Source organism: Salmo salar, chromosome ssa09 (assembly GCF_905237065.1).
Source record: "Salmo salar chromosome ssa09, Ssal_v3.1, whole genome shotgun sequence".
NCBI classification, from domain to species: domain Eukaryota; kingdom Metazoa; phylum Chordata; class Actinopteri; order Salmoniformes; family Salmonidae; genus Salmo; species Salmo salar.
Genome location: NC_059450.1, coordinates 121,779,597 through 121,801,618, shown reverse-complemented (window position 1 = coordinate 121,801,618; position 22,022 = coordinate 121,779,597). Strand labels below are relative to the sequence as shown.

General features: G+C 46.3%; 1 protein-coding gene across 1 annotated transcript in view; it reads left to right on the top strand.

Moving 5' to 3' along the window:
- Positions 1 to 679: 679 nt before the first annotated feature.
- LOC106612626 (D4, zinc and double PHD fingers family 1) overlaps positions 680 to 22,022 on the top strand; it is a 47,093-nt gene continuing 25,750 nt past the window's right edge. Inside the window, exons 1-3 of the mRNA XM_014213966.2 lie at positions 680 to 792; positions 19,899 to 19,928; positions 20,473 to 20,633. Coding sequence (XP_014069441.2) covers positions 680 to 792; positions 19,899 to 19,928; positions 20,473 to 20,633 — 304 coding nt within the window. The remainder of the gene's footprint in view (positions 793 to 19,898; positions 19,929 to 20,472; positions 20,634 to 22,022) is intronic.

The window sequence follows — 22,022 nt, the reverse complement described above, 5'->3', positions numbered from 1 at the left end:
GCTGTGCCCACTGTCTTGGTTCAACAGATGAAGAGGCAACTCCTAAAATAATCAATTATCCTCCCTACTCCACTGTCCCCCAAAATGATAAATTATTCAACCTCTTCAGCATCGGCTCACCTAGAATAGATTATATCATTATCAATTGGCCTATCAACACATCTTAGTTATCCCTCTTCCAGAACCCCCCCCTCTTTGTCTAAATTAAATCTAACAAGATGAAGTAAAGGACCCTTTAGTGTATTCGAAAGTCATCCAAAAAGTACATCTCAAAATGATCTTGGATTCAAATTCTTGGAACATTTGGGGAGTGAAGATTTCCACTGATGTTACTCTTTGTAGCATCCTCACTGAGAGATGGTGCGCGTACAGCCTCGCCCTTAAAATATATTTCTATATCTGCAAGACAAGCAAACAATGCATCAGTTGGAATGGCACCTACAGACTGACAGTCCAGTAGCACACCAACCTTGACATTACAGTAGACGGTTTGGCTTACCCATAGAAGTCCAAGGCGGGACCGTTATACAGTTGACCGCGATACATACTGGTAGTTGTAGTGCATTGACTCTCAGCGTGTTACATATTGACATGTGCAAAAACTACATTTCCCCAGATCTGTCACTGAACGTTCCCGCTCCTATTGGCTGGCAGCCCCAGCCGCAGCCCCAGAGAATGAATGAAATTGAAATTGCTGGTATATTACATGTGCAATACGGGGATCTGCAGTGTTACATTGTATCTATCATACTATATCAAAATGGCCACAGTGGTACAGAACCCCCTGAAATCGTAAGTGCATACATTTTATCTTTTACATTTTTAGGGATACATTTGTGGATGCTGTCAGTCCATGTAGCCTAGGTAATCGTTGACAATGTTATGCATAGTAAATAAGTATCCAGCCTATAGGCTACATCGCAAGCATATAGCAAGCTACATATATTCCAATGGTAATGTAGTAGCGATGGAAAGGTATATTTCAAACAGCTTCATTTTTTGCCGGTTATGTTCCAAAATGCAGAGCTGCCTATGCATGCCTAGAAACAATTACACTGAGCCATCAATTTCATGAGGACGCTATGGTGGAATGTTGAGGTACAATCTATTACCCGGTATCCTTAGTCAATAGACAAGATCGCAGCCAACTTGCATGGCAGATCGGGTAGCGGTTTTCTATCAAACAGACTCCCTAATAATAGCGAATAATAGCGAGTGGCAGCGGTTTTTTGAAAAGTTTGTGCTTGATACCTGTTCACATTATTGTGGTAGGCAAAACCAAGCCGGTGGGAGCCTGCGACGGCTGAAACCTAATACCTTTTGGATATCCTTTTCTTGTAGACAGACCTCTTGGAAAAATAGCCTACGTGCTTTCGATTATAATGGCAGCAGTGTTTACAGGCAGCGCATCTTCGCTCCGACACCTGATAAAATATTGTGCAGCCTTGCATCATATAAAATGGTTAACTTATGTGCCGGGACTGGTTGCTTTTATTAGACTAGTGTTATCTCTGCCAGTCGCGTTGAACATTCCATCAAGTTTCCATTCGATTCCTTTGTGCAGAATTTACACAAGAACATTTCAACGTGCAGAATGCAGCCTGGGCTCGTGTCCAAAAGGTTGCTGTGCGTCTGTCAGCTTGGTAAAATGCACCTGAGAGACCCTTTCGATTAGAAATAATGGAAAACATAATAACTCGACTCTCGAAAATGTATTTTTGGAGTGTTCTTAGGTTAAATTGAAGCATTTGCAGCCTGTCTAACAAAGAACGTGGTAGCTTACTGTAGCACGGAACACATCGGATGTTACCTGAGCGGGAATGTAGTTGCGATGCTGTGCTGTCAGCGCTATCTGAAAACCAGACAGGCGACATTTCATGTAATTCATAACGAACTACCCTAAGTATACGAATAGCCTATTATAAGAAACAGTGAACTGCTTTAATTAATGTATTTGTCTATAACACAATTTATTTGACTCAGTCGATGCGCGGCAGTGATGGCATTCTACTTATTGGGGAAACGAACACAAGTTAGGCTATTTGTTGCCATAGGATATGGCCAACTAGCCTAAAGTATGCATAAATAAAATGGCAAATCGCGTGTTAGTTTTAGTAAGGCAAAACTGCACCTCTTAAAATGTCATTAAATCAGCCTATTGCCTACCGATAAGTGATCGTGTACAGCACAGAGACCTGTGAGGTGAACGGTGGCGCTGGAGGCATCACCTATGCCGCTCATTTTCTCATTATAATATTCTCTGTTTAGGCTACCCCGTTGTTCTAGTAGAGTAGCTAGAACGTTTTTATATGAATTTGTTGCTTTTGTGTTGCTGTTTTTATATACATTTTAAGATGCCCAGTTTCATCTTGTTCTGAAAGCAGATATAATACACAGTCACAAACTGTTTAGGCCAACCAGCAGTAGCCTACCACCCATGTTGTCATCTATCAGTTATTCATTGGGATTTAGCAACCCTTTTTGTTCCTTTCTGGCCTTTCTGCTGTCCGCCTCGTCTCTGGTTCCTCAATTACTGGGAACAAGTGGGGACATAGATGCTCCCAGAGGCCTTTGCAAGGCCATGTCAAGGAGATTCGTTTGACTTATTTGCATGGAAATTACGAATGCAGGGAACAAAGGGAATTGCATAGGATAGGAGCCATCAGTGGACTATGAACTTATTAATACTGACTTGAATGTTTCTCAGTAAGGGTCTAGTCTACTTAATATCCTCTACCACTGCTCCCGCTGCTTATATAATGTTATCTAGCCTACTGATTTGGAGTAATCGGAGCTCACCACTCAACTGTTGTCCCATGCATCTCAGAGGTTCAAAGAGTTCAGTGTGTGGAGGCAAGTCCTCAGAGAACCATCACTCTACTGGGCATTCCCCTAACTTCTCCACTAGTCCTCCTTTAATCTCTCTGCTACTCCTTTTCTCTCTCTCTCTCTCTAGCTCACCCACACCCTGCTGCCCTCATATTGCCATCCCTGACTCACAACTAAATTCTCAGATCTTTAGGGGTCTCTCTCTCTCTGTTAATTATCCTTCCATCCACCCTCAAACCTACCCCTACCCCTTGCCCTTATCATGTCTCTTGGTTTTGAACTCTTTCTCTCTTCCTCCACTGACTACCTTTTTCCTTCTTTCCCCCATCCTTTCCTTCTGTCACTCTACTTGGAGGAAGAGGCCATAGGCTGACTGACTGTTGTGATAGTTATTCTGCCGTGCCTGACTGATCTGAGGGATATTAATTCCACATAATTCTGTGTTCAGGCACTGTTTAAACGAACAGCCAGGCCTACCGAGTTCACTGAAGCCTGAGCATCCTCTCTCTAGCTCGCTCTCTCCTCTCTCTCTCGCTGTCTTTTCGTGAGGGCATTTCTTTTCTGGTTTATTGCCATCATTCCCCCTTTTTTTCCACATAGACCTTCTTCTCTTTGTCTTCATGGGAAGATGAGAGAGAGACACATAAGTATTTTTAGCTCTATGACCTATTTCTCCATTGCTACCTAACCGACTGTCAGTCACTTCCCTGTGCTTTGGGATCCAATATGGTCGCCAGCTGTAGTCTCGAGTTGTAGTTCAGGACAGGGAGAATAGGAACTACAACAGCCCTTTACAGTAGTGGCCAAGTAGGCTATTCGAATAATTCACTTAGGAAACCTCCATCGGATGTGCAAGAAAGACACAGGAAGTAGGCCTGGTATGCATGCACAGCAATGAGGGGGCTATGATTCATCAGCCATGTGTTCCAACATAGTTTGACTGGTGTTGGAGTAGTAGGGCCATTTGGATAGGGCATACGACTGTGGGGGATGGTCGGGACATGGCTCTAGCTGTGTGACTGGGAACATTCAGAAGAGCCCCTTAAAGAATCTGATTCAGACTGACTGAAAGGAAGACAGACGTGTAATAATGAGGGTAATGAAAGGGTTGAATGAAGAAGAGAGGAGAGTGAGGACGTAATTCCAAACATACATGTATTTGGATGGATGCCTATGGGCAGCTTTTGTTTTGTGTGCATAAAATGCTTTGGGGTTATAAACATGGTACCTTTGCTTTTAATGTTATTGCCTGTGACTGTGACAATGGCAGGTAGGGATAGAACGAACAGGGTGATGCAAGGTCCGCTGACAGAAGATGGGCTTGGTGCAGTGCATGCAATGCAACTGACTGCACAGAATAGGCTGCAGCAATAAACATGCTTGAATTGCATTGCACAGTTGCATGGCACAGACAGAAGGTCCCAGCTCGCATTCATTATACATCACAGGGAAAGAAAACCCATTGGAAGAAATAATGTCACATACGGTTTTGAGTCAGTGGTAAAGCGAGTGTTGTGTACATCCACATGGCATAACAATCTACTTCAACCGGCATCCTTAACAGTCCTACTCTGTAATAATCTATAATAATCTCCAAATATTCCTGCTCGTCCTCTCCCGAAACATTCCTCTAATCCCACTCTCTGGACATTACTACAATCCTATTCTCTGGCAGACACACGTGCCATGTGCACAAACACATGCACACATAGACACGCGCGCGCGCGTGCGCACACACAGACACAAACACACACACACAGACACACACACACACAAACATACACACAATTCTATACATTCTGCAGTAATCCCATTCTACAGTACACTATTCCCTCTGAGGTAATTCCTTTAGTTCCATTGTCTCGGGCCAATGGTATGGATTTCTGCTAGAAATTGGTGGGTGGAGTCATGTAAAGCAAATGAGTATTTCCTCGTGCAGCAAGTTAATAACGTTAGAGAGAAAGAGGGAGAGAGAGAGCGAAGGGAGGAAGGATCCATCCACGTAATAACAGCAAAAGTGCAGAGTCAATACTCTTACCTGAAGGACCAGTGTTCAGCCACTCCAGTTGGACTGCCATGCGCTGATGTACTGCCCGAAATGCACACTCAGAACACATACACAGAATATACAAACGCATACACTACCGTTCAAAAGTTTGGGGATCACTTAGAAACTTACTTGTTTTTGAAAGAAAAGCAAATTTCTTGTCCATTAAAAGAATATAACATTGATCAGAAATACAGTGTAGACATTGTTAATGTTGTAAATTACTATTGTAGCTGGAAACGGCTGATTTGTAATGGAATATCTACATAGGCGTACAGAGGCCCATTATCGGCAACCATCACTCCTGTATTCCAATGGCACGTTGTTAGCTAATCCAAGTTTATAATTTTAAAAGGCTAATAGATCATTAGAAAAACATTTTGCAATTATATTAGCACAACTGACAAACTTTCTTTTGAAACTTGTCAGTCTATTCTTGTTCTGAGAAATGAAGGCTATTCCATGCGAGAAATTGCCAAGAAACTGAAGTTCTCGTACAACGCTGTGTACTACTCCCTTCACAGAACAGCGCAAACTGCCTCTAACCAGAATAGAAAGAGGAGTGGGAGGCCCCGGTGTACAACTGAGCAAGAGGACAAGTACATTAGAGTGTCTAGTTTTAGAAACAGACGCCTCACAAGTCCGCAACTGGCAGCTTCATTAAATAGTACCCTCAAAACACCAGTCTCAATGTCAACAGTGAAGAAGCGACTCCGGGATGCTGGCCTTCTAGGCAGAGTTACTTTGTCCAGTGTCTGTGTTCTTTTCCCCATCTTAATCTTTTCTTTTTATTGAGATATGGCTTTTTCTTTGCAATTCTGCCTAGAAGGCCAGCCTCCCGGAGTCGCCTCTTCACTGTGGACGTTGAGACTGGTGTTTTTCAGGTACTATTTAATGAAGCTCAGTTGTGCACTGGGGCCTCCCACTCCTCTTTCTATTCCGGTTAGAGGCAGTTTGCGCTGTTCTGTGAAGGGAGTAGTACACAGCGTTGTACGAGATCTTCAGTTTCTTGGCAATTTCTCGCATGGAATAGCCTGCACTTCTCAGAACAAGAATAGACTGACAAGTTTCAAAAGAAAGTTCTTTGTTTCTGGCCATTTTGAGCCTGTAATCGAACCCACAAATGCTGATGCTCCAGATACTCAACTAGTGCTAAAATAATTGCAAAAGGGTTTTCTAATGATCAATTAGCCTTTTAAAATGATCAACTTGGATTAGCTAACACAACGTGTCGTTGAAACACAGGAGTGATGATTGCTGATGTCACGCACTGACCTTAGAGATCCCTTTTATTCTCTACTTGGTTAGGTCAGGGTGTGACTAGGGTGGGCAATCTATGTTTTCTATTTCTTTGTTGGCCGAGTATGGTTCCCAATCAGAGGCAGCTGTCTATCGTTGTCTCTGATTGGGGATCATACTTAGGCAGCCTTTTTCCCATCTTAGTTTGTGGGATCTTGTTTTTGTGTAGTTGCTGTGTAGCCTGCAGAACTTTACATTCGTTTTGTATTTTGTTGGTGTTCATTTTAAATAAAAGTAAAATGTTCGCCTACCACGCTGCACCTTGGTCCAATCTTTACGACGAGCGTAACAGAAGATCCCACCACAAATGGACCAAGCAGCGTGGCCAGGAGGAGCAGACATCCTGGACATGGGAGGATATCTTGGACGGTAAGGGATCCTGGAGTTGGGAGGAAATCCTGTCTGGAAAAGATCGCCTTCCATGGGAGCAGATGGAAGCAGCGAGGGAGCAACAACAACGACACCGGGGTTCGCGACCACGTGTGCCCCCCAAAATGTTTTTGGGGGGCACACGGGGTGGTTGGCGGAGCCAGAGCCAACTCCCCGTACTCACCGTGGGGAGCGTGTGACCGGTCAGGCACCTTGTTTTGCGGTGATACGCACGGTGTTTCCAGTGCACATCCACAGCCCGGTGCATTCTGTGCCAGCTCCCCGCACTTGCCGTGTGAAAATGGGCATCTGTCCAGGACGGGTGGTGTCGGCTCAGCACGCCTGGTCTCCAGTGCGCCTCCTCGGTTCAGGATATCCTGCGCCGGCTCTATGCACTGTGTCGCCAGTGCGCCTTCACAGCCCAGTGCGTCCTGTGCCAGCGCCCCACACTTGCCAGGCTAAAGTGAGCATCCAGCCAGGACGGGTTGTGCCAGCTCTACGCTCCAGACCTCCAGTGCGCCTCCACGGTCCATGGCCCGGAGCCTCCTGTGACGATCCATGGCCCGGAGCCTCCTGTGACGATCCATAGTCCAGAGGCTCCAGCGACGGTCTGCGGTCCAGAGGCTCCAGCGACGGGCTGCGGTCCAGAGGCTCCAGCGACGGTCTGCGGTCCAGAGGCTCCAGCGATGGTCTGCGGTCCAGAGGCTCCAGCGATGGTCGGCGGTCCAGAGGCTCCAGCGACGGTCTGCGGTCCAGAGGCTCCAGCGACGGTCTGCGGTCCAGAGGCTCCAGCGATGGTCGGCGGTCCAGAGGCTCCAGCGACGGTCTGCGGTCCAGAGCCTCCAGCGGGGGTTTCCAGTCCGGAGCCTTCTGCGACGACCCACGGTCCGGAGTCTCCGGCGACGACCCACGGTCCGGAGTTTCCAGCGACGATCCACGGTCCGGTTCCTCCGGCGACGATCCACGGTCCAGAGCTTCCGGCGACGATCCCCGCACCAGAGTTGCCACCGAAGATGGCGGATCCGCGAGCGGAGCGGGGTCTACGTCCCGCACCGGAGCCGCCACTGAGGCTAGATGCCCACCCGGACCCTCCCCTATAGAGTCAGGTTTTGCGGCCGGAGTCCGCACCTTTGGGGGGCTACTGTCACGCCCTGACCTTAGAGATCCCTTTTATTCTCTACTTGGTTAGGTCAGGGTGTGACTAGGGTGGGCAATCTATGTTTTCTATTTCTTTGTTGGCCGGGTATGGTTCCCAATCAGAGGCAGCTGTCTATCGTTGTCTCTGATTGGGGATCATACTTAGGCAGCCTTTTTCCCACCTTAGTTTGTGGGATCTTGTTTGTGTATAGTTGCTGTGTAGCCTGCAGAACTTTACGTTCGTTTCGTATTTTGTTGTTTTGTCGGTGTTCATTTTAAATAAAAGTAAAATGTTCGCCTACCACGCTGCACCATGGTCCTTCTCTACACACAATCGTAACAGCTGATAATGGGCCTCTGTACGCCTATGTAGATATTCCATTAAAAATCAGCCATTTCCAGCTACAATAGTCATTTACAACATTAACAATGTCTACATTGTATTTCTGATCAATTTGATGTTTTAATGGACAAAAAATGTGCTTTTCTTTTAAACAAAAGGACATTTCTAAGTGAACCCAAACTTTTGAATGGCAGTGTATATGTATGTACAAGCTCCAGCCACACACACGAGGAATAGGTATTGTGCATAAACAGACTCATAGTATCAGCTACACCCATGTATAGCAGTGTTCCCATCTCCATTCCTTGGCTACCCCCAACAACACATATTTTTGTTGTGGCCCCAGACAAACTAACTTGATTCAACTCACCGAGGTCTGGATGATTAGTTGACAAGTTGAATCATGTGTGCTGGTTCAGGGCTACAATAAAAATGTGTACTGTTGTGGGTACTGGAGGACTGAAGTTGGGAAACACTGTCCTGTAGAATACAGTCACATAGGCAGACACACGGACATATGACACTTTATGCAAAACCAGAGGCCTGTAACATGGCAACAAAGTATTTACAGTAACATGTAAAGTCCCGTGTGGCTCAGTTGGTAGAGCATGGTGTTTGCAACGCCAGGGTTGTGGGTTCGATTCCCACGGGGGACCAGTATGGGGGGGGAAGAAAAAAAAAAGTATGCATTCACTACTGTAAGTCACTCTGGATAAGAGTGTCTGCTAAATTACTAAAATGTAAAATGTAATGTAAACTCAGCAAAAAAAGAAACACCCCTTTTTCATGACCCTGTCTTTCAAAGACAATTTGTAAAAATCCAAATATCTTCACAGATCTTCATCGTAAAGGTTTAAACACTGTTTCCCATGCTTGTTCAATAAACAATTAATGAACATGCACCTGTGGAACGGTTGTTAAGACACTAACAGCTTACAGACGGTAGGCAATTAAGGTCACAGTTATGAAAACGTAGGACACTAAAGAGACCTTTGTACTGACTCTGAAAAACACCAAAAGAAAGATGCCCAAGGTCCCTCCTCATCTGTGTGAATGTGCCTTAGGCATGCTGCAAGGAGGCATGAGGACTGCAGATGTGGCCAGGGCAATAAATTGCAATGTCCGTACTGTGAGACGCCTAAGACAGTGCTACAGGGAGACAGGGCGGACAGCTGATCGTCCTCGCAGTGGCAGACCACGTGTATCAACACCTGCACAGGATCGGTACATCTGAACATCACACCTGCGGGACAGGTACAGGATGGCAACAACAACTGCCTGAGTTACACCAGGATCGCATAATCCCTTCATCAGTGCTCAGACTGTCCGCAATAGGCTGAGAGAGGCTGGACTGAGGGCTTGTAGGCCTGTTGTAAGGCAGATCCTCACCAGACATCACCGGCGACAACGTCGCCTATGGGCACAAATCCACCATCGCTGGACCAGACAGGACTGGCAAAAAGTGGTTTTGTCTCACCAGGGGTGATGGTCGGATTCACATTTATCGTTGAAGGAATGAGCGTTACACCGAGGTCTGTACTCTGGAGCGGGATCGATTTGGAGGTGGAGGGTCCGTCATGGTCTGGGGCGGTATGTCACAGCATCATCGGACCGAGCTTGTTGTCATTGCAGGCAATCTCAACGCTGTGCGTTACAGGGAAGACTACCTCCTCCCTCATGTGGTACCCTTCCTGCAGGCTCATCCTGACATGACCCTCCAGCATGACAATGCCACCAGCCATACTGCTCGTTCTGTGCGTGATTTCCTGTAAGACAGGAATGTCAGTGTTCTGCCATGGCCAGCGAAGAGCCCGGATCTCAATCCCATTGAGCACATCTGGGACCTGTTCGATCGGAGGGTGAGGGCTAGGGCCATTCCCCCCCAGAAATGTCTGGTAACTTGCAGGTGCCTTGGTGGAAGAGTGGGGTAACATCTCACAGCAAGAACTGGCAAATCTGGTGCAGTCCATGAGGAGGAGATGCACTGCAGTACTTAATGCAGCTGGTGGCCATACCAGATACTGACTGTTACTTTTGATTTTGACCCCCCCTTTGTTCAGGGACACATCATTCCATTTCTGTTAGTCACATGTCTGTGGAACTTGTTCAGTTTATGTCTCAGTTGTTGAATCTTGTTATGTTCATACAAATATTTACACATGTTAAGTTGGCTGAAAATAAACGCAGTTGAGTTTAGATGAATGCAAACATACGTAACACAGGCCTATAGATACATAGAGACACCTACTGTACAGATGCACTCTCTCTCCACTTCATTCACATACACCCGCACACGCGCACACACACACGCAGACATATACACACACACACACACACACACACACACACACACACACACACACACACACACACACACACACACACACACACACACACACACACACACACACACACACACATAGTGATGGGGTAAAAAATGGATACAGTTACATTTCACAATCATTTTTTTGCGTTAGTTGGCTGTACCTGCACCAAAACTCCAGTATTTTTCCTTCATAGCTTGTTCTCCATCTTCTTTATAAATAGGGAGCCAATTTCAGCGCTTTTATTTCTATGACTGATCAAAACTCATTTTCTTAAGGCTCGCTCTTGTCCCTCTGCAGCAGACATGTGAGCAATATGTTTGGAACATCAAATCGCAATAAAATCACAGTATCGAATCGCAGTATATATAGAATCGTGAGAATCGCAATGCATATGGTATCGGCACCTAAGTATGGTGATAATATTGTATTGTGAGGTCCCTGGGGATTGCCAGCTCTACACACACTCTATGCCAAGCTGTATTTGTCTCAGGGACATGGTACATTAACAGATGAGCTGGTCGATAGTCCTACAGTGGTGCAGCTGTCTGTGTTGCTGTCTGTTGATGTGTCAGCATCAGCTCAACATCAACACTGTGTGTGTGTGTGTGTGTGTGTGTGTGTGTGTGTGTGTGTGTGTGTGTGTGTGTGTGTGTGTGTGTGTGTGTGTGTGTGTGTGTGTGTGTGTGTGTATGACCACTCCTGGTGAACAACGCCACAGCCCCCTCAACAGCCCAATGTGTTCCAGCTGTTAGACTGGCAGATGCTAGCTGCCACACTTTACTGTACACACACACACACACACACACACACACACACACACACACACACACACACACACACACACACACACACACAGACAGACAGACAGACAGACAGACAGACAGACAGACAGACAGACAGACAGACAGACAGACAGACAGACAGACAGACAGACAGACAGACAGAGACGCACACCACACACACACACTCTCACACACATACACACACACACACATGCCTACATACACACACACACACAGGCCTGCACGCACTACCACACGAACACCCACACAAACACACATACACACCCCTGTCATCACAGCCTAGTTACTGACGGGCATCCTAGCCATGAAAACACGTATGTTCCATGCTATGTCAAAGCCGTCTCCCAAAGTGACAAGAAGTTGGTGTACTTGTCTGTGTACGGTTCTTTATTATGCACAATGTATGTTCACTGTCAACAGTTGGAGAGTGTAAAATTTAAAAAAATAAAAATGTTGGGGAGTTTGGGTGAATGCAATACATACAGTGAGGGAAAAAAGTATTTGATCCCCTGCTGATTTTGTACGTTTGCCCACTGACAAAGAAATGATCAGTCTATAATTTTAATGGTAGGTTTATTTCAACAGTGAGAGATAGAATAACTACAAAAGAATCCAGAAAAACGCATGTCAAAAATGTTATAAATTGATTTGCATTTTAATGAGGGAAATAAGTATTTGACCCCTCTGCAAAACATGACTTAGTACTTGGTGGCAAAACCCTTGTTGGCAATCACAGAGGTCAGGCGTTTCTTGTAGTTGGCCACCAGGTTTGCACACATCTCATGAGGGATTTTTTCCCACTCCTCTTTGCAGATCTTCTCCAAGTCATTAAGGTTTCGAGGCTGACATTTGGCAACTCGAACCTTCAGCTCCCTCCACAGATTTTCTATGGGATTAAGGTCTGGAGACTGGCTAGGCCACTCCAGGACCTTAATGTGCTTCTTCTTGAGCCACTCCTTTGTTGCCTTGGCCGTGTGTTTTGGGTCATTGTCATACTGGAATACCCATCCACGACCCATTTTCAATGCCCTGGCTGAGGGAAGGAGGTTCTCACCCAAGATTTGACGGTACATGGCCCCGTCCATTGTCCCTTTGATGCGGTGAAGTTGTCCTGTCCCCTTAGCAGAAAAACACCCCTAAAGCATAATGTTTCCACCTCCATGTTTGACGGTGGGGATGGTGTTCTTGGGGTCATAGGCAGCATTCCTCCTCCTCCAAACACGGCGAGTTGAGTTGATGCCAAAGAGCTCCATTTTGGTCTCATCTGACCACAACACTTTCACCTAGTTGTCCTCTGAATCATTCAGATGTTCATTGGCAAACTTCAGACGGGCATGTATATGTGCTTTCTTGAGCAGGGGGACCTTGCGGGCGCTGCAGGATTTCAGTCCTTCACGGCGTAGTGTGTTACCAATTGTTTTCTTGGTGACTATGGTCCCAGCTGCCTTGAGATCATTGACAAGATCCTCCTGTTTAGTTCTGGGTTGATTCCTCACCGTTCTCATGATCAATGCAACTCCACGAGGTGAGATCTTGCAAGGAGCCCCAGGCCGAGGGAGATTGACAGTTATTTTGTGTTTCTTCCATTTGCGAATAATCGCACCAACTGTTGTCACCGTCTCACCAAGCTGCTTGGCGATGGTCTTGCAGCCAATTCCAGCCTTGTGTAGGTCGACAATCTTGTCCCTGACATCCTTGGAGAGCTCTTTGGTCTTGGCCATGGTGGAGAGTTTGGAATCTGATTGATTGATTGCTTCTGTGGACAGGTGTCTTTTATACAGGTAACAAACTGAGATTAGGAGCACTCCCTTTAAGAATGTGCTCCTAATCTCAGCTCGTTACCTGTATAAAAGACACCTGGGAGCCAGAAATCTTTTTGATTGAGAGGAGGTCAAATACTTATTTCCCTCATTAAAATGCAAATCAATTTATAACATTTTTGACATGCGTTTTTCTGGATTTTTTTGTTGTTATTCTGTCTCTCACTGTTCAAATAAACCTACCATTAAAATTATAGACTGATCATTTCTTTGTCAATGGGCAAACGTACAAAATCAGCAGGGGATCAAATATTTTTTCCCTCACTGTACAAGCTATAATAGATTATGTTTGGATGGAATTATTATCTTTCCTGTACCACGCATTACATTTCTTTGCCCTCACCTGGTTTGATAATACAGCTATGTATGTATTTTCTAGAGTGTGTACATGTCTGCCCTCATTTTCAGGGTCTGGTTGGGCGTGTGAGGCAGTGGCTGGGTTTGGTCTCTGTGCTGTTCAGTTCTGGGCTGTTCTCCTCACTACACCAGGCCTATAGCTTTACATCTCCTAGTCTTCATCTGCACAGAAATCTACTGAGAGTACTGAGAGACCAAGAAAAGGCAGTCACATCTGTAGAGGGGGAAAAAAACGAAAAAGATAAATCATTTCTCTGGGTACTGAGAAAGAGAGGGGGGGTGGAAGAGAGATGGAGGGGGGAGGAGGAAGAGTGATGGAGGGGGAGAGGAGGAGGGGGTTGAATGGTTAAGGGTATTATTTGATAGTGTGTGGGGGGATGGGTACACAGATTGCCTTTCCTCCACCAGGCAAGGCAGAGCCTGCCTCACACTGCTGTGCTGTGTGGACCAGAGCAGTAAAGCATCAGTACTGAAGGCCTATGGCCATGGTCAGATGGCTAGACTACGGAGGCTGTTCACCACACTGCTGACTTCACACACACACACACAGGTCTACACACAGGTCTGCACACCTGCCTGGCACACCTGGCCAACTCAGCGTAGGCCATCTTCACACACACACACACACACACACACACACACACACACACACACACACACACACACACACACACACACACACACACATACATATATATACTATACACACGCACACCAGAGGAATACAATATGTCTGTCATAGACTATGCATAAAGAGCAGACCGACCCTCCACACAACCCACTCCCCCATGTGTGTGTGTGTGTAGGATATATTGGGACTACTACACCTAATGATAGCAGGTTCAAACCTCATGATAGATATAGTGCTTTAACGAAAATATGATTTAGTGTACGTAGATGTCTCCTGAAGGACTACTCCTTGATAATCCATTAGTTAAATACCATATAATTTCTCTTGCAGGGTCATTATGTATACATCCCCTTATTAACCGAGTTAGAAATCACCATTAGAAAGTAATCCCTTTTCCTAATTGCATTTTGCAATTGTAGCTTGGTTTTGTTATGGTGAGGATTCATTTTCCAATGACCTGACTTTCCCTCTAGGTGGAGCCCTCTGTTTCTCTTTCATTCAAGCCACTGCTAATTGAGGCTAATTGGAGAGTGGTCAGGGGTTGGAGTTTTTGGCACTGTGGTTAGGAAATTGCGGTCGTAGCATGTACCGTGTGTAGATTTGTCATTCTGTGGACTGCAGTTTATTGCGCTTGCTTCCAATGCCTTATATAGTGGGTTATAGAGGGGGTTATGGTGGGGTTTGCGCTATCTTGGAGGGTTGTATGTTTGCCTGTGTGTGTGTGTGCATGTGTGTGTGTGTGTGTGTGTGTGTGTGTGTGTTTGTTTTAGTGGGTGCGCTCCCAGCCATATGCTTCTCTCTTTGCTCTGCTTTTGTTTGGACCAATCACTCCCCTCTGTTTGCCTGGTGTCGAGACGCTCTGTGGGTTTAAGACTGTTAAAAATGCACTTGATGCTCCAGGCTTTTTCCTATTTTCTCCTCCTTTGTGTGTTTTTGTGCGTGTTTGTGTCTGTTTTTTATTTCTGGCTTTATCTGGGGCTCTGATTGTGAAGGGCTGCTGCTGTATGGTCATCTCACACTGTCCACCTTATCTAGCGGTGCTGTACTCCGCCTGTTTAGAATCACACTGTCCACCTTATCTAGCGGTGCTGTACTCCGCCTGTTTAGAATCACACTGTCCACCTTATCTAGCGGTGCTGTACTCCGCCTGTTTAGAATCACACTGTCCACCTTATCTAGCGGTGCTGTACTCCGCCTGTTTAGAATCACACTGTCCACCTTATCTAGCGGTGCTGTACTCCGCCTGTTTAGAATCACACTGTCCACCTTATCTAGCGGTGCTGTACTCCGCCTGTTTAGAATCACACTGTCCACCTTATCTAGCGGTGCTGTACTCCGCCTGTTTAGAATCACATTGGCCGCAGAGTTATGCTGCTGAAATAGGTTCCCTCTCCCCCACTAGGTGAAACATAGCCTGGCCTTTCCTGTCCAACTCTGACTGCCTCACAGAGTCCCTGCTAAGACCCTGGAGCTGAAATCAGGCCAGACCACCAGCAGAGGCCCTCAGCTCCTCCAGGTTGTAGTAGGCCACTAGTAGAGGCCCTCAGCTCCTCCAGGTTGTAGTAGGCCACGAGTAGAGGCCCTCAGCTCCTCCAGGTTGTAGTAGGCCACTAGTAGAGGCCCTCAGCTCCTCCAGGTTGTAGTAGGCCACTAGCAGAGGCCCTCAGCTCCTCCAGGTTGTAGTAGGCCACTAGTAGAGGACCTCAGCTCCTCCAGGTTGTAGTAGGCCACTAGCAGAGGCCCTCAGCTCCTCCATGTTGTAGTAGGCCACTAGTAGAGGCCCTCAGCTCCTCCAGGTTGTAGTAGGCCACTAGTAGAGGCCCTCAGCTCCTCCATATTGTAGTAGGCCACTAGTAGAGGCCCTCAGCTCCGCCAGGTTGTAGTAGGCCACTAGTAGAGGCCCTCAGCTCCTCCATGTTGTAGTAGGCCACTAGTAGAGGCCCTCTGCTCCTCCATGTTGTAGTAGGCCACTAGTAGAGGCCCTCAGCTCCTCCATGTTGTAGTAGGCCACTAGTAGAGGTCCTCCGCTTCTCCATGTTGTAGTAGGCCACTAGTAGAGGCCCTCAGCTCCTCCAGGTTGTAGTAGGCCACTAGCAGAGGCCCTCAGCTCCTCCAGGTTGTAGTAGGCCACTAGTAGAGGCCCTCAGCTCCTCCAGGTTGTAGTAGGCCACTAGCAGAGGACCTCAGCTCCTCCAGGTTGTAGTAGGCCACTAGTAGAGGCCCTCAGCTTCTCCAGGTTGTAGTAGGCCACTAGTAGAGGCCCTCAGCTCCTCCAGGTTGTAGTAGGCCACTAGTAGAGGCCCTCAGCTCCTCCAGGTTGTAGTAGGCCACTAGTAGAGGCCCTCAGCTCCTCCAGGTTGTAGTAGACCACTAGTAGAGGGACTCTCTGGATGCTGACGGTGGTCAGGATAGAGAAGCTTGGTCATGTCTGTCTCTGCCTGGTTTCCCTGGTGATGTGGTATATACTCAGCTCTCCCAGCCTAGCATCCACTAACCCAAAATTGTTTTTTTTGAAGCCTTCAAGGGCAAACAGCCGCGGCGTAATGTAATGAGATTTCAGGCAGAAGCGACCAGACTGAAAGCAGCCATTTTCTACAGCTGTCAACTTCTTATTGAAAGGGGGCGACTTATTCCGATAGCTCGAATGGCAGCACCAGGGTGACGGGTGGGGGAGGGGCTGCATTTGGGAGTGAGGGGGGGGGGTCGAGACGGATGGGCATGGGTGCAGTGGAAGGAGGGACGTAAGGGGGAGGGGGAACCTCCGGGGTTAAAGCTGCTTTGCATTTTGAATGTGTTTTTCTCCTCTTACCCCGTTGCATCACCATCCCTCTGCAACAGAACAGTGCAGCCTTTCAGCCCAAGCCTATTTCCAAATCACATACTTAATATTTTAAAAGCTGGGTGTATAGGTTTGCGTGCGTCTGCCCGTCCTTCTGCCTCTTTGCATTTAGGAGTATTTATTATTTTCCCCAGCCAGCTTATCCACGAGGTTTGTCTGAAGGTGAAGATTGATGGGAAACATTGTCTGTGTTGTCATCTTCAAGATTGACATGTATCTAGTGATTACACCCATACTCCCACCACACTTTCCACCGTCATCAAAGCTATGCTGTAGAATGCCAACAGTACAGTAGAACTCCCAGTATGTCAAGAGTATAATACTTCCATACACAGCAACATTTCTAGCCTTGTTCCTCACGACCCCACCCATCCAACACCACTCAGCCTCAGTTGAACTGATTTCCCTGCTACCACCACCATAGCTAACCTTCGTCCTAAATGTCACACTATTCCCTATACTGTAGAGTGTACTACTTGGATCTGATCGAAAGCAGTGCACTATTATGCAATAGGGGATTGGGATATAGTCTAAATCCCTCAGCCTTATTGCAGTTCCTCCCTGCTGTGTGTCACATTTGGTTCTCTGGTATCCGGGCCTCCTCTCATCCCATAGAAAGCACTGGTGGGTGACCATAGGTTGGACTGCCAGGGAGGGAAGGGGGTCACAACATATCCCTTTTAATGCCCAGCCAGAACATCTCTCATCCCCAGTGCAGAGGTCGCGTCTGATGGTATAGTATGGAGTGTGAGGTGTAGCCAGTCCCAATGTTCTGTCTTGTCTGTTACACTGACATTTTTGCTATATTTACTACTGTATTGATGACAAATGTATGTACTTTATAGCAGTATACTATATGGTTAGGATTGGATGTACTGTATACTGTATGGTTGCGAATCTACAGTTGAAGTCGGAAGTTTACATACACCTTAGCCAAATACATTTAAACTCAGTTTTTCACAATTCCTGACATTTAATCCTAGTAAAAAAGTCCCTGTTTTAGGTCAGTTAGGATCACCACTTTATTTTAAGAATGTGAAATGCCAGAATAATAGTAGAGAGAATTATTTATTTCATCACATTCCCAGTGGGTCAGAAGTTTAAATACACTCAATTAGTATTTAGTAGCATTGCCTTTAAATTGTTTAACTTGGGTCAAACGTTTCGGGTAGCCTTCCACAAGCTTCCCACAATAAGTTGGGTGAATTTTGGCCCATTCCTCCTGACAGAGCTGGTGTAACTGAGTCAGGTTTGTAGGCCTCCTTGCTCGCAAATGCTTTTTCAGTTCTGCCCACAAATTGTCTATGGGATTGAGGTCAGGGCTTTGTGATGGCCACTCCAATACCTTGACTTTGTTGTCCTTAAGCCATTTTGCCACAACTTTGGAAGTATGCTTGGGGTCATTGTCCATTTGAAAGACCCATTTGCGACCAAGCTTTAACTTCCTGACGGATGTCTTGAGATGTTGCTTCAATATATCCACATAATTTTCCCTCCTCATGATGTCATCTATTTTGTGAAGTGCACCAGTCCCTCCTGCAGCAAAGCACCCCCACAACATGATGCTGCCACCCCCGTGCTTCACGGTTGGGATGGTGTTCTTCGGCTTGCAAGCCTCCCCCTTTTTCCTCCAAACATAATGATGGTCATTATGGTCAAACAGTTCTATTGTTGTTTCGTCAATACCAGAGGACATTTCTCCAAAAAGTACGATCTTTGTCGGCATGTGCAGTTACAAACCGTAGTCTGGCTTTTTTTATGGTGGTTTTGGAGCAGTGGCTTCTTCCTTGCTGAGAGGCCTTTCAGGTTATGTCGATATAGGACTCGTTTTACTGTGGATATAGATACTTTTGTACCTGTTTCCTCCAGCATCATCACAAGGTCCTTTGCTGTTGTTCTGGGATTGATTTGCACTTTTCGCACCAAAGTATATTATATTAATCTCTAGGACACAGTCTCCTTCGTGAGCGGTATGACGGCTGCGTGGTCCCATGGTGTTTATACTTGCGTACTATTGTTTGTACAGATGAATGTGGTACCTTCAGGTGTTTGGAAATTGTTCCCAAGGATGAACCAGACTTCTGGAGGTCTACAATTTGTTTTCTGAGGTCTTGGCTGATTTCTTTTGATTTTCCCATGATGTCAAGCAAAGAGGCACTGAGTTTGAAGGTAGGCCTTGAAATACATCCACAGGTACACCTCCAATTGACTGAAATTATGTCAATTAGCCTATCAGAAGCTTCTAAAGTCATGACATCATTTTCTGGAATTTTCCAAGCTGTTTAAAGGCACAGTCAACGTAGTGTATGTACATTTCTGACCCACTGGAATTGTGATACAGTGAATTATAAGTGAAATAATCTGTCTGTAAACAATTGTTGTAAAAATGACTTGTGTCATGCACAAAGTCGATGTCCTAACCGACTTGCCAAAACTATAGTTTGTTAACAAGAAATTTGTGGAGTGGTTGAAAAACGAGTTTTAATGACTCCAACCTAAGTGTATGTAAGCTTCCGACTTCAACTGTATGTTTTCACAGTATACTCTATAGTTGCAATTTTATATATTGTACAGGTGTAGCATCTAAATTTGATCACTCTTTGGTTGCTGAGGATTATAGATGAGCTCCATGATTTACATACATTCACTGAAAACCCACACGTACACACGGTTATATTAACAGTATTGTACTTTTCATCTAGCCTCATTTTGACCGGTTAATAGCCTAACCACCGATCAAGCAACATTCTGGATTAAACGTTCAAATCCTGTTGTTGAAGGATTATTTTGCTGCGACAATATAGGTCAAATTAAGATCCTACATCTGTATAGTATACTGTATGGATAATGATCCAATGAACTACAGTACATATACTGTGATCTTATATGCTTTCTACTGTAAAATGTATGGTTGGGATCCTATATACTGTGTACTGTATGAACAATATGCTTTATGTCTGCCATGGCTGGCAACCTTGGTGTTGTGACTGTGTTAGAGAAGCACCAGGAATAAAATAGGATGATGAGGAGGAGAGGAGAAGAGGAGAGGAGAGGAGGAAGGCAGTGACTCACAGTGTCCCTCTATCTCTGTTCACAGGCAATCTGGAGGAACAGTCATTAAGAACAGGTAGGGAGGAGGGGAGGAGGGAGAAGGGTGGGAGGTGGGTGCACAAGATAACAGACTAAATAAACTTTACAGGATACACTCTTACCCACGTTCACATGTACTACATAGACTTGCATTCATTTACAGTACAGATATATATATACACATTACTCTAGCATTAAGCACCCACACGTATAACTATACACACACACAGACGTTATGTGATGTCTGGGAGGGAACAGTCTATTCTACCTCATCTGGCGATGCTGATAGCCTCTCTGTTCACACATTCAGAGCACTGTGTGTGTGTGTGCATGTGCGTGCGTGCGTGTGTCACTACTGATGAGCCTCTACATGCCCTGGCACAACACATCCCAGGCCCTCTGAGAAAACCACAGCCAGACACACAGAGAGAGACAGAGGAATGATACTGTACTTTGGAAAAACATGTATTTTCTCACTGTAGAGTGGGCATTATGCAATGTTGATCTGTGGGTCCTCAAATGACCTAGGTTAACAGGGCTCTGTGTCTCTGTCTTGCCTCCCTGTGCCCGCTGTGTGCCAGTCTGGGCGAGGAGTTCTACAGAGAGGCCATCGAGCACTGCCGTAGCTACAATGCCCGCCTGTGTGCTGAGCGCTCCATGCGCCTGCCCTTCCTGGACTCCCAGACCGGCGTGGCACAGAGCAACTGCTACATCTGGATGGAGAAGAACCACCGTGGCCCAGGTGTGTGGGTGTGTGTGTAAGGCCTGTGCTTGCCTATGTGTGTTTACGTGTGTGTGTGTGCTTATGCCTGTGTGTCAGTTCTAGGCTGCGTGTGTGTGTTCATGGAAAACATGTTAGTGTGTGTTCCAATGCATGTAGCCCTGTAATAAAACACAGGGTAAGAGGCAGCATAAGGAGGTATGAGGAGGTATGAGGAGGTATGAGGCCTGGGGTAGGGAGGTCTGGAACACATCTTTGGTTCACCTCTGCTCTCAGCAGCCCTTTGGCCTCTTTGTTGTTCTCCCCTCTCCTCCCTCTCTCTTTCTTTCTCTCTCCCCCTCTCTCACTCCCCTGGATAGTATCAGTGTGTCTGTGTGTTTCACAGGAGTGTGTGTCTGTGTGTTTCAGAGGAGTGTGTGTCTGTGTGTTTCAGAGGAGTGTGTGTCTGTGTGTTTCACAGGAGTGTGTGTCTGTGTGTTTCACAGGAGTGTGTGTCTGTGTGCTTCACAGGAGTGTGTGTCTGTGTGTTTCATAGGAGTGTGTGTCTGTGTGTTTCACAGGAGTGTGTGTCTGTGTGCTTCACAGGAGTGTGTGTCTGTGTGCTTCACAGGAGTGTGTGTCTGTGTGTTTCACAGGAGTGTGTGTCTGTGTGTTTCATAGGAGTGTGTGTCTGTGTGTTTCACAGGAGTGTGTGTCTGTGTGCTTCACAGGAGTGTGTGTCTGTGTGCTTCACAGGAGTGTGTGTCTGTGTGCTTCACAGGAGTGTGTGTCTGTGTGTTTCATAGGAGTGTGTGTCTGTGTGTTTCACAGGAGTGTGTGTCTGTGTGTTTCACAGGAGTGTGTGTCTGTGTGTTTCACAGGAGTGTGTGTCTGTGTGCTTCACAGGAGTGTGTGTCTGTGTGCTTCACAGGAGTGTGTGTCTGTGTGCTTCACAGGAGTGTGTGTCTGTGTGTTTCATAGGAGTGTGTGTCTGTGTGTTTCACAGGAGTGTGTGTCTGTGTGTTTCACAGGAGTGTGTGTCTGTGTGTTTCATAGGAGTGTGTGTCTGTGTGTTTCACAGGAGTGTGTGTCTGTGTGTTTCACAGGAGTGTGTGTCTGTGTGTTTCACAGGAGTGTGTGTCTGTGTGTTTCATAGGAGTGTGTGTCTGTGTGTTTCACAGGAGTGTGTGTCTGTGTGTTTCACAGGAGTGTGTGTCTGTGTGCTTCACAGGAGTGTGTGTCTGTGTGTTTCATAGGAGTGTGTGTCTGTGTGTTTCACAGGAGTGTGTGTCTGTGTGTTTCACAGGAGTGTGTGTCTGTGTGTTTCATAGGAGTGTGTGTCTGTGTGTTTCACAGGAGTGTGTGTCTGTGTGCTTCACAGGAGTGTGTGTCTGTGTGTTTCATAGGAGTGTGTGTCTGTGTGTTTCACAG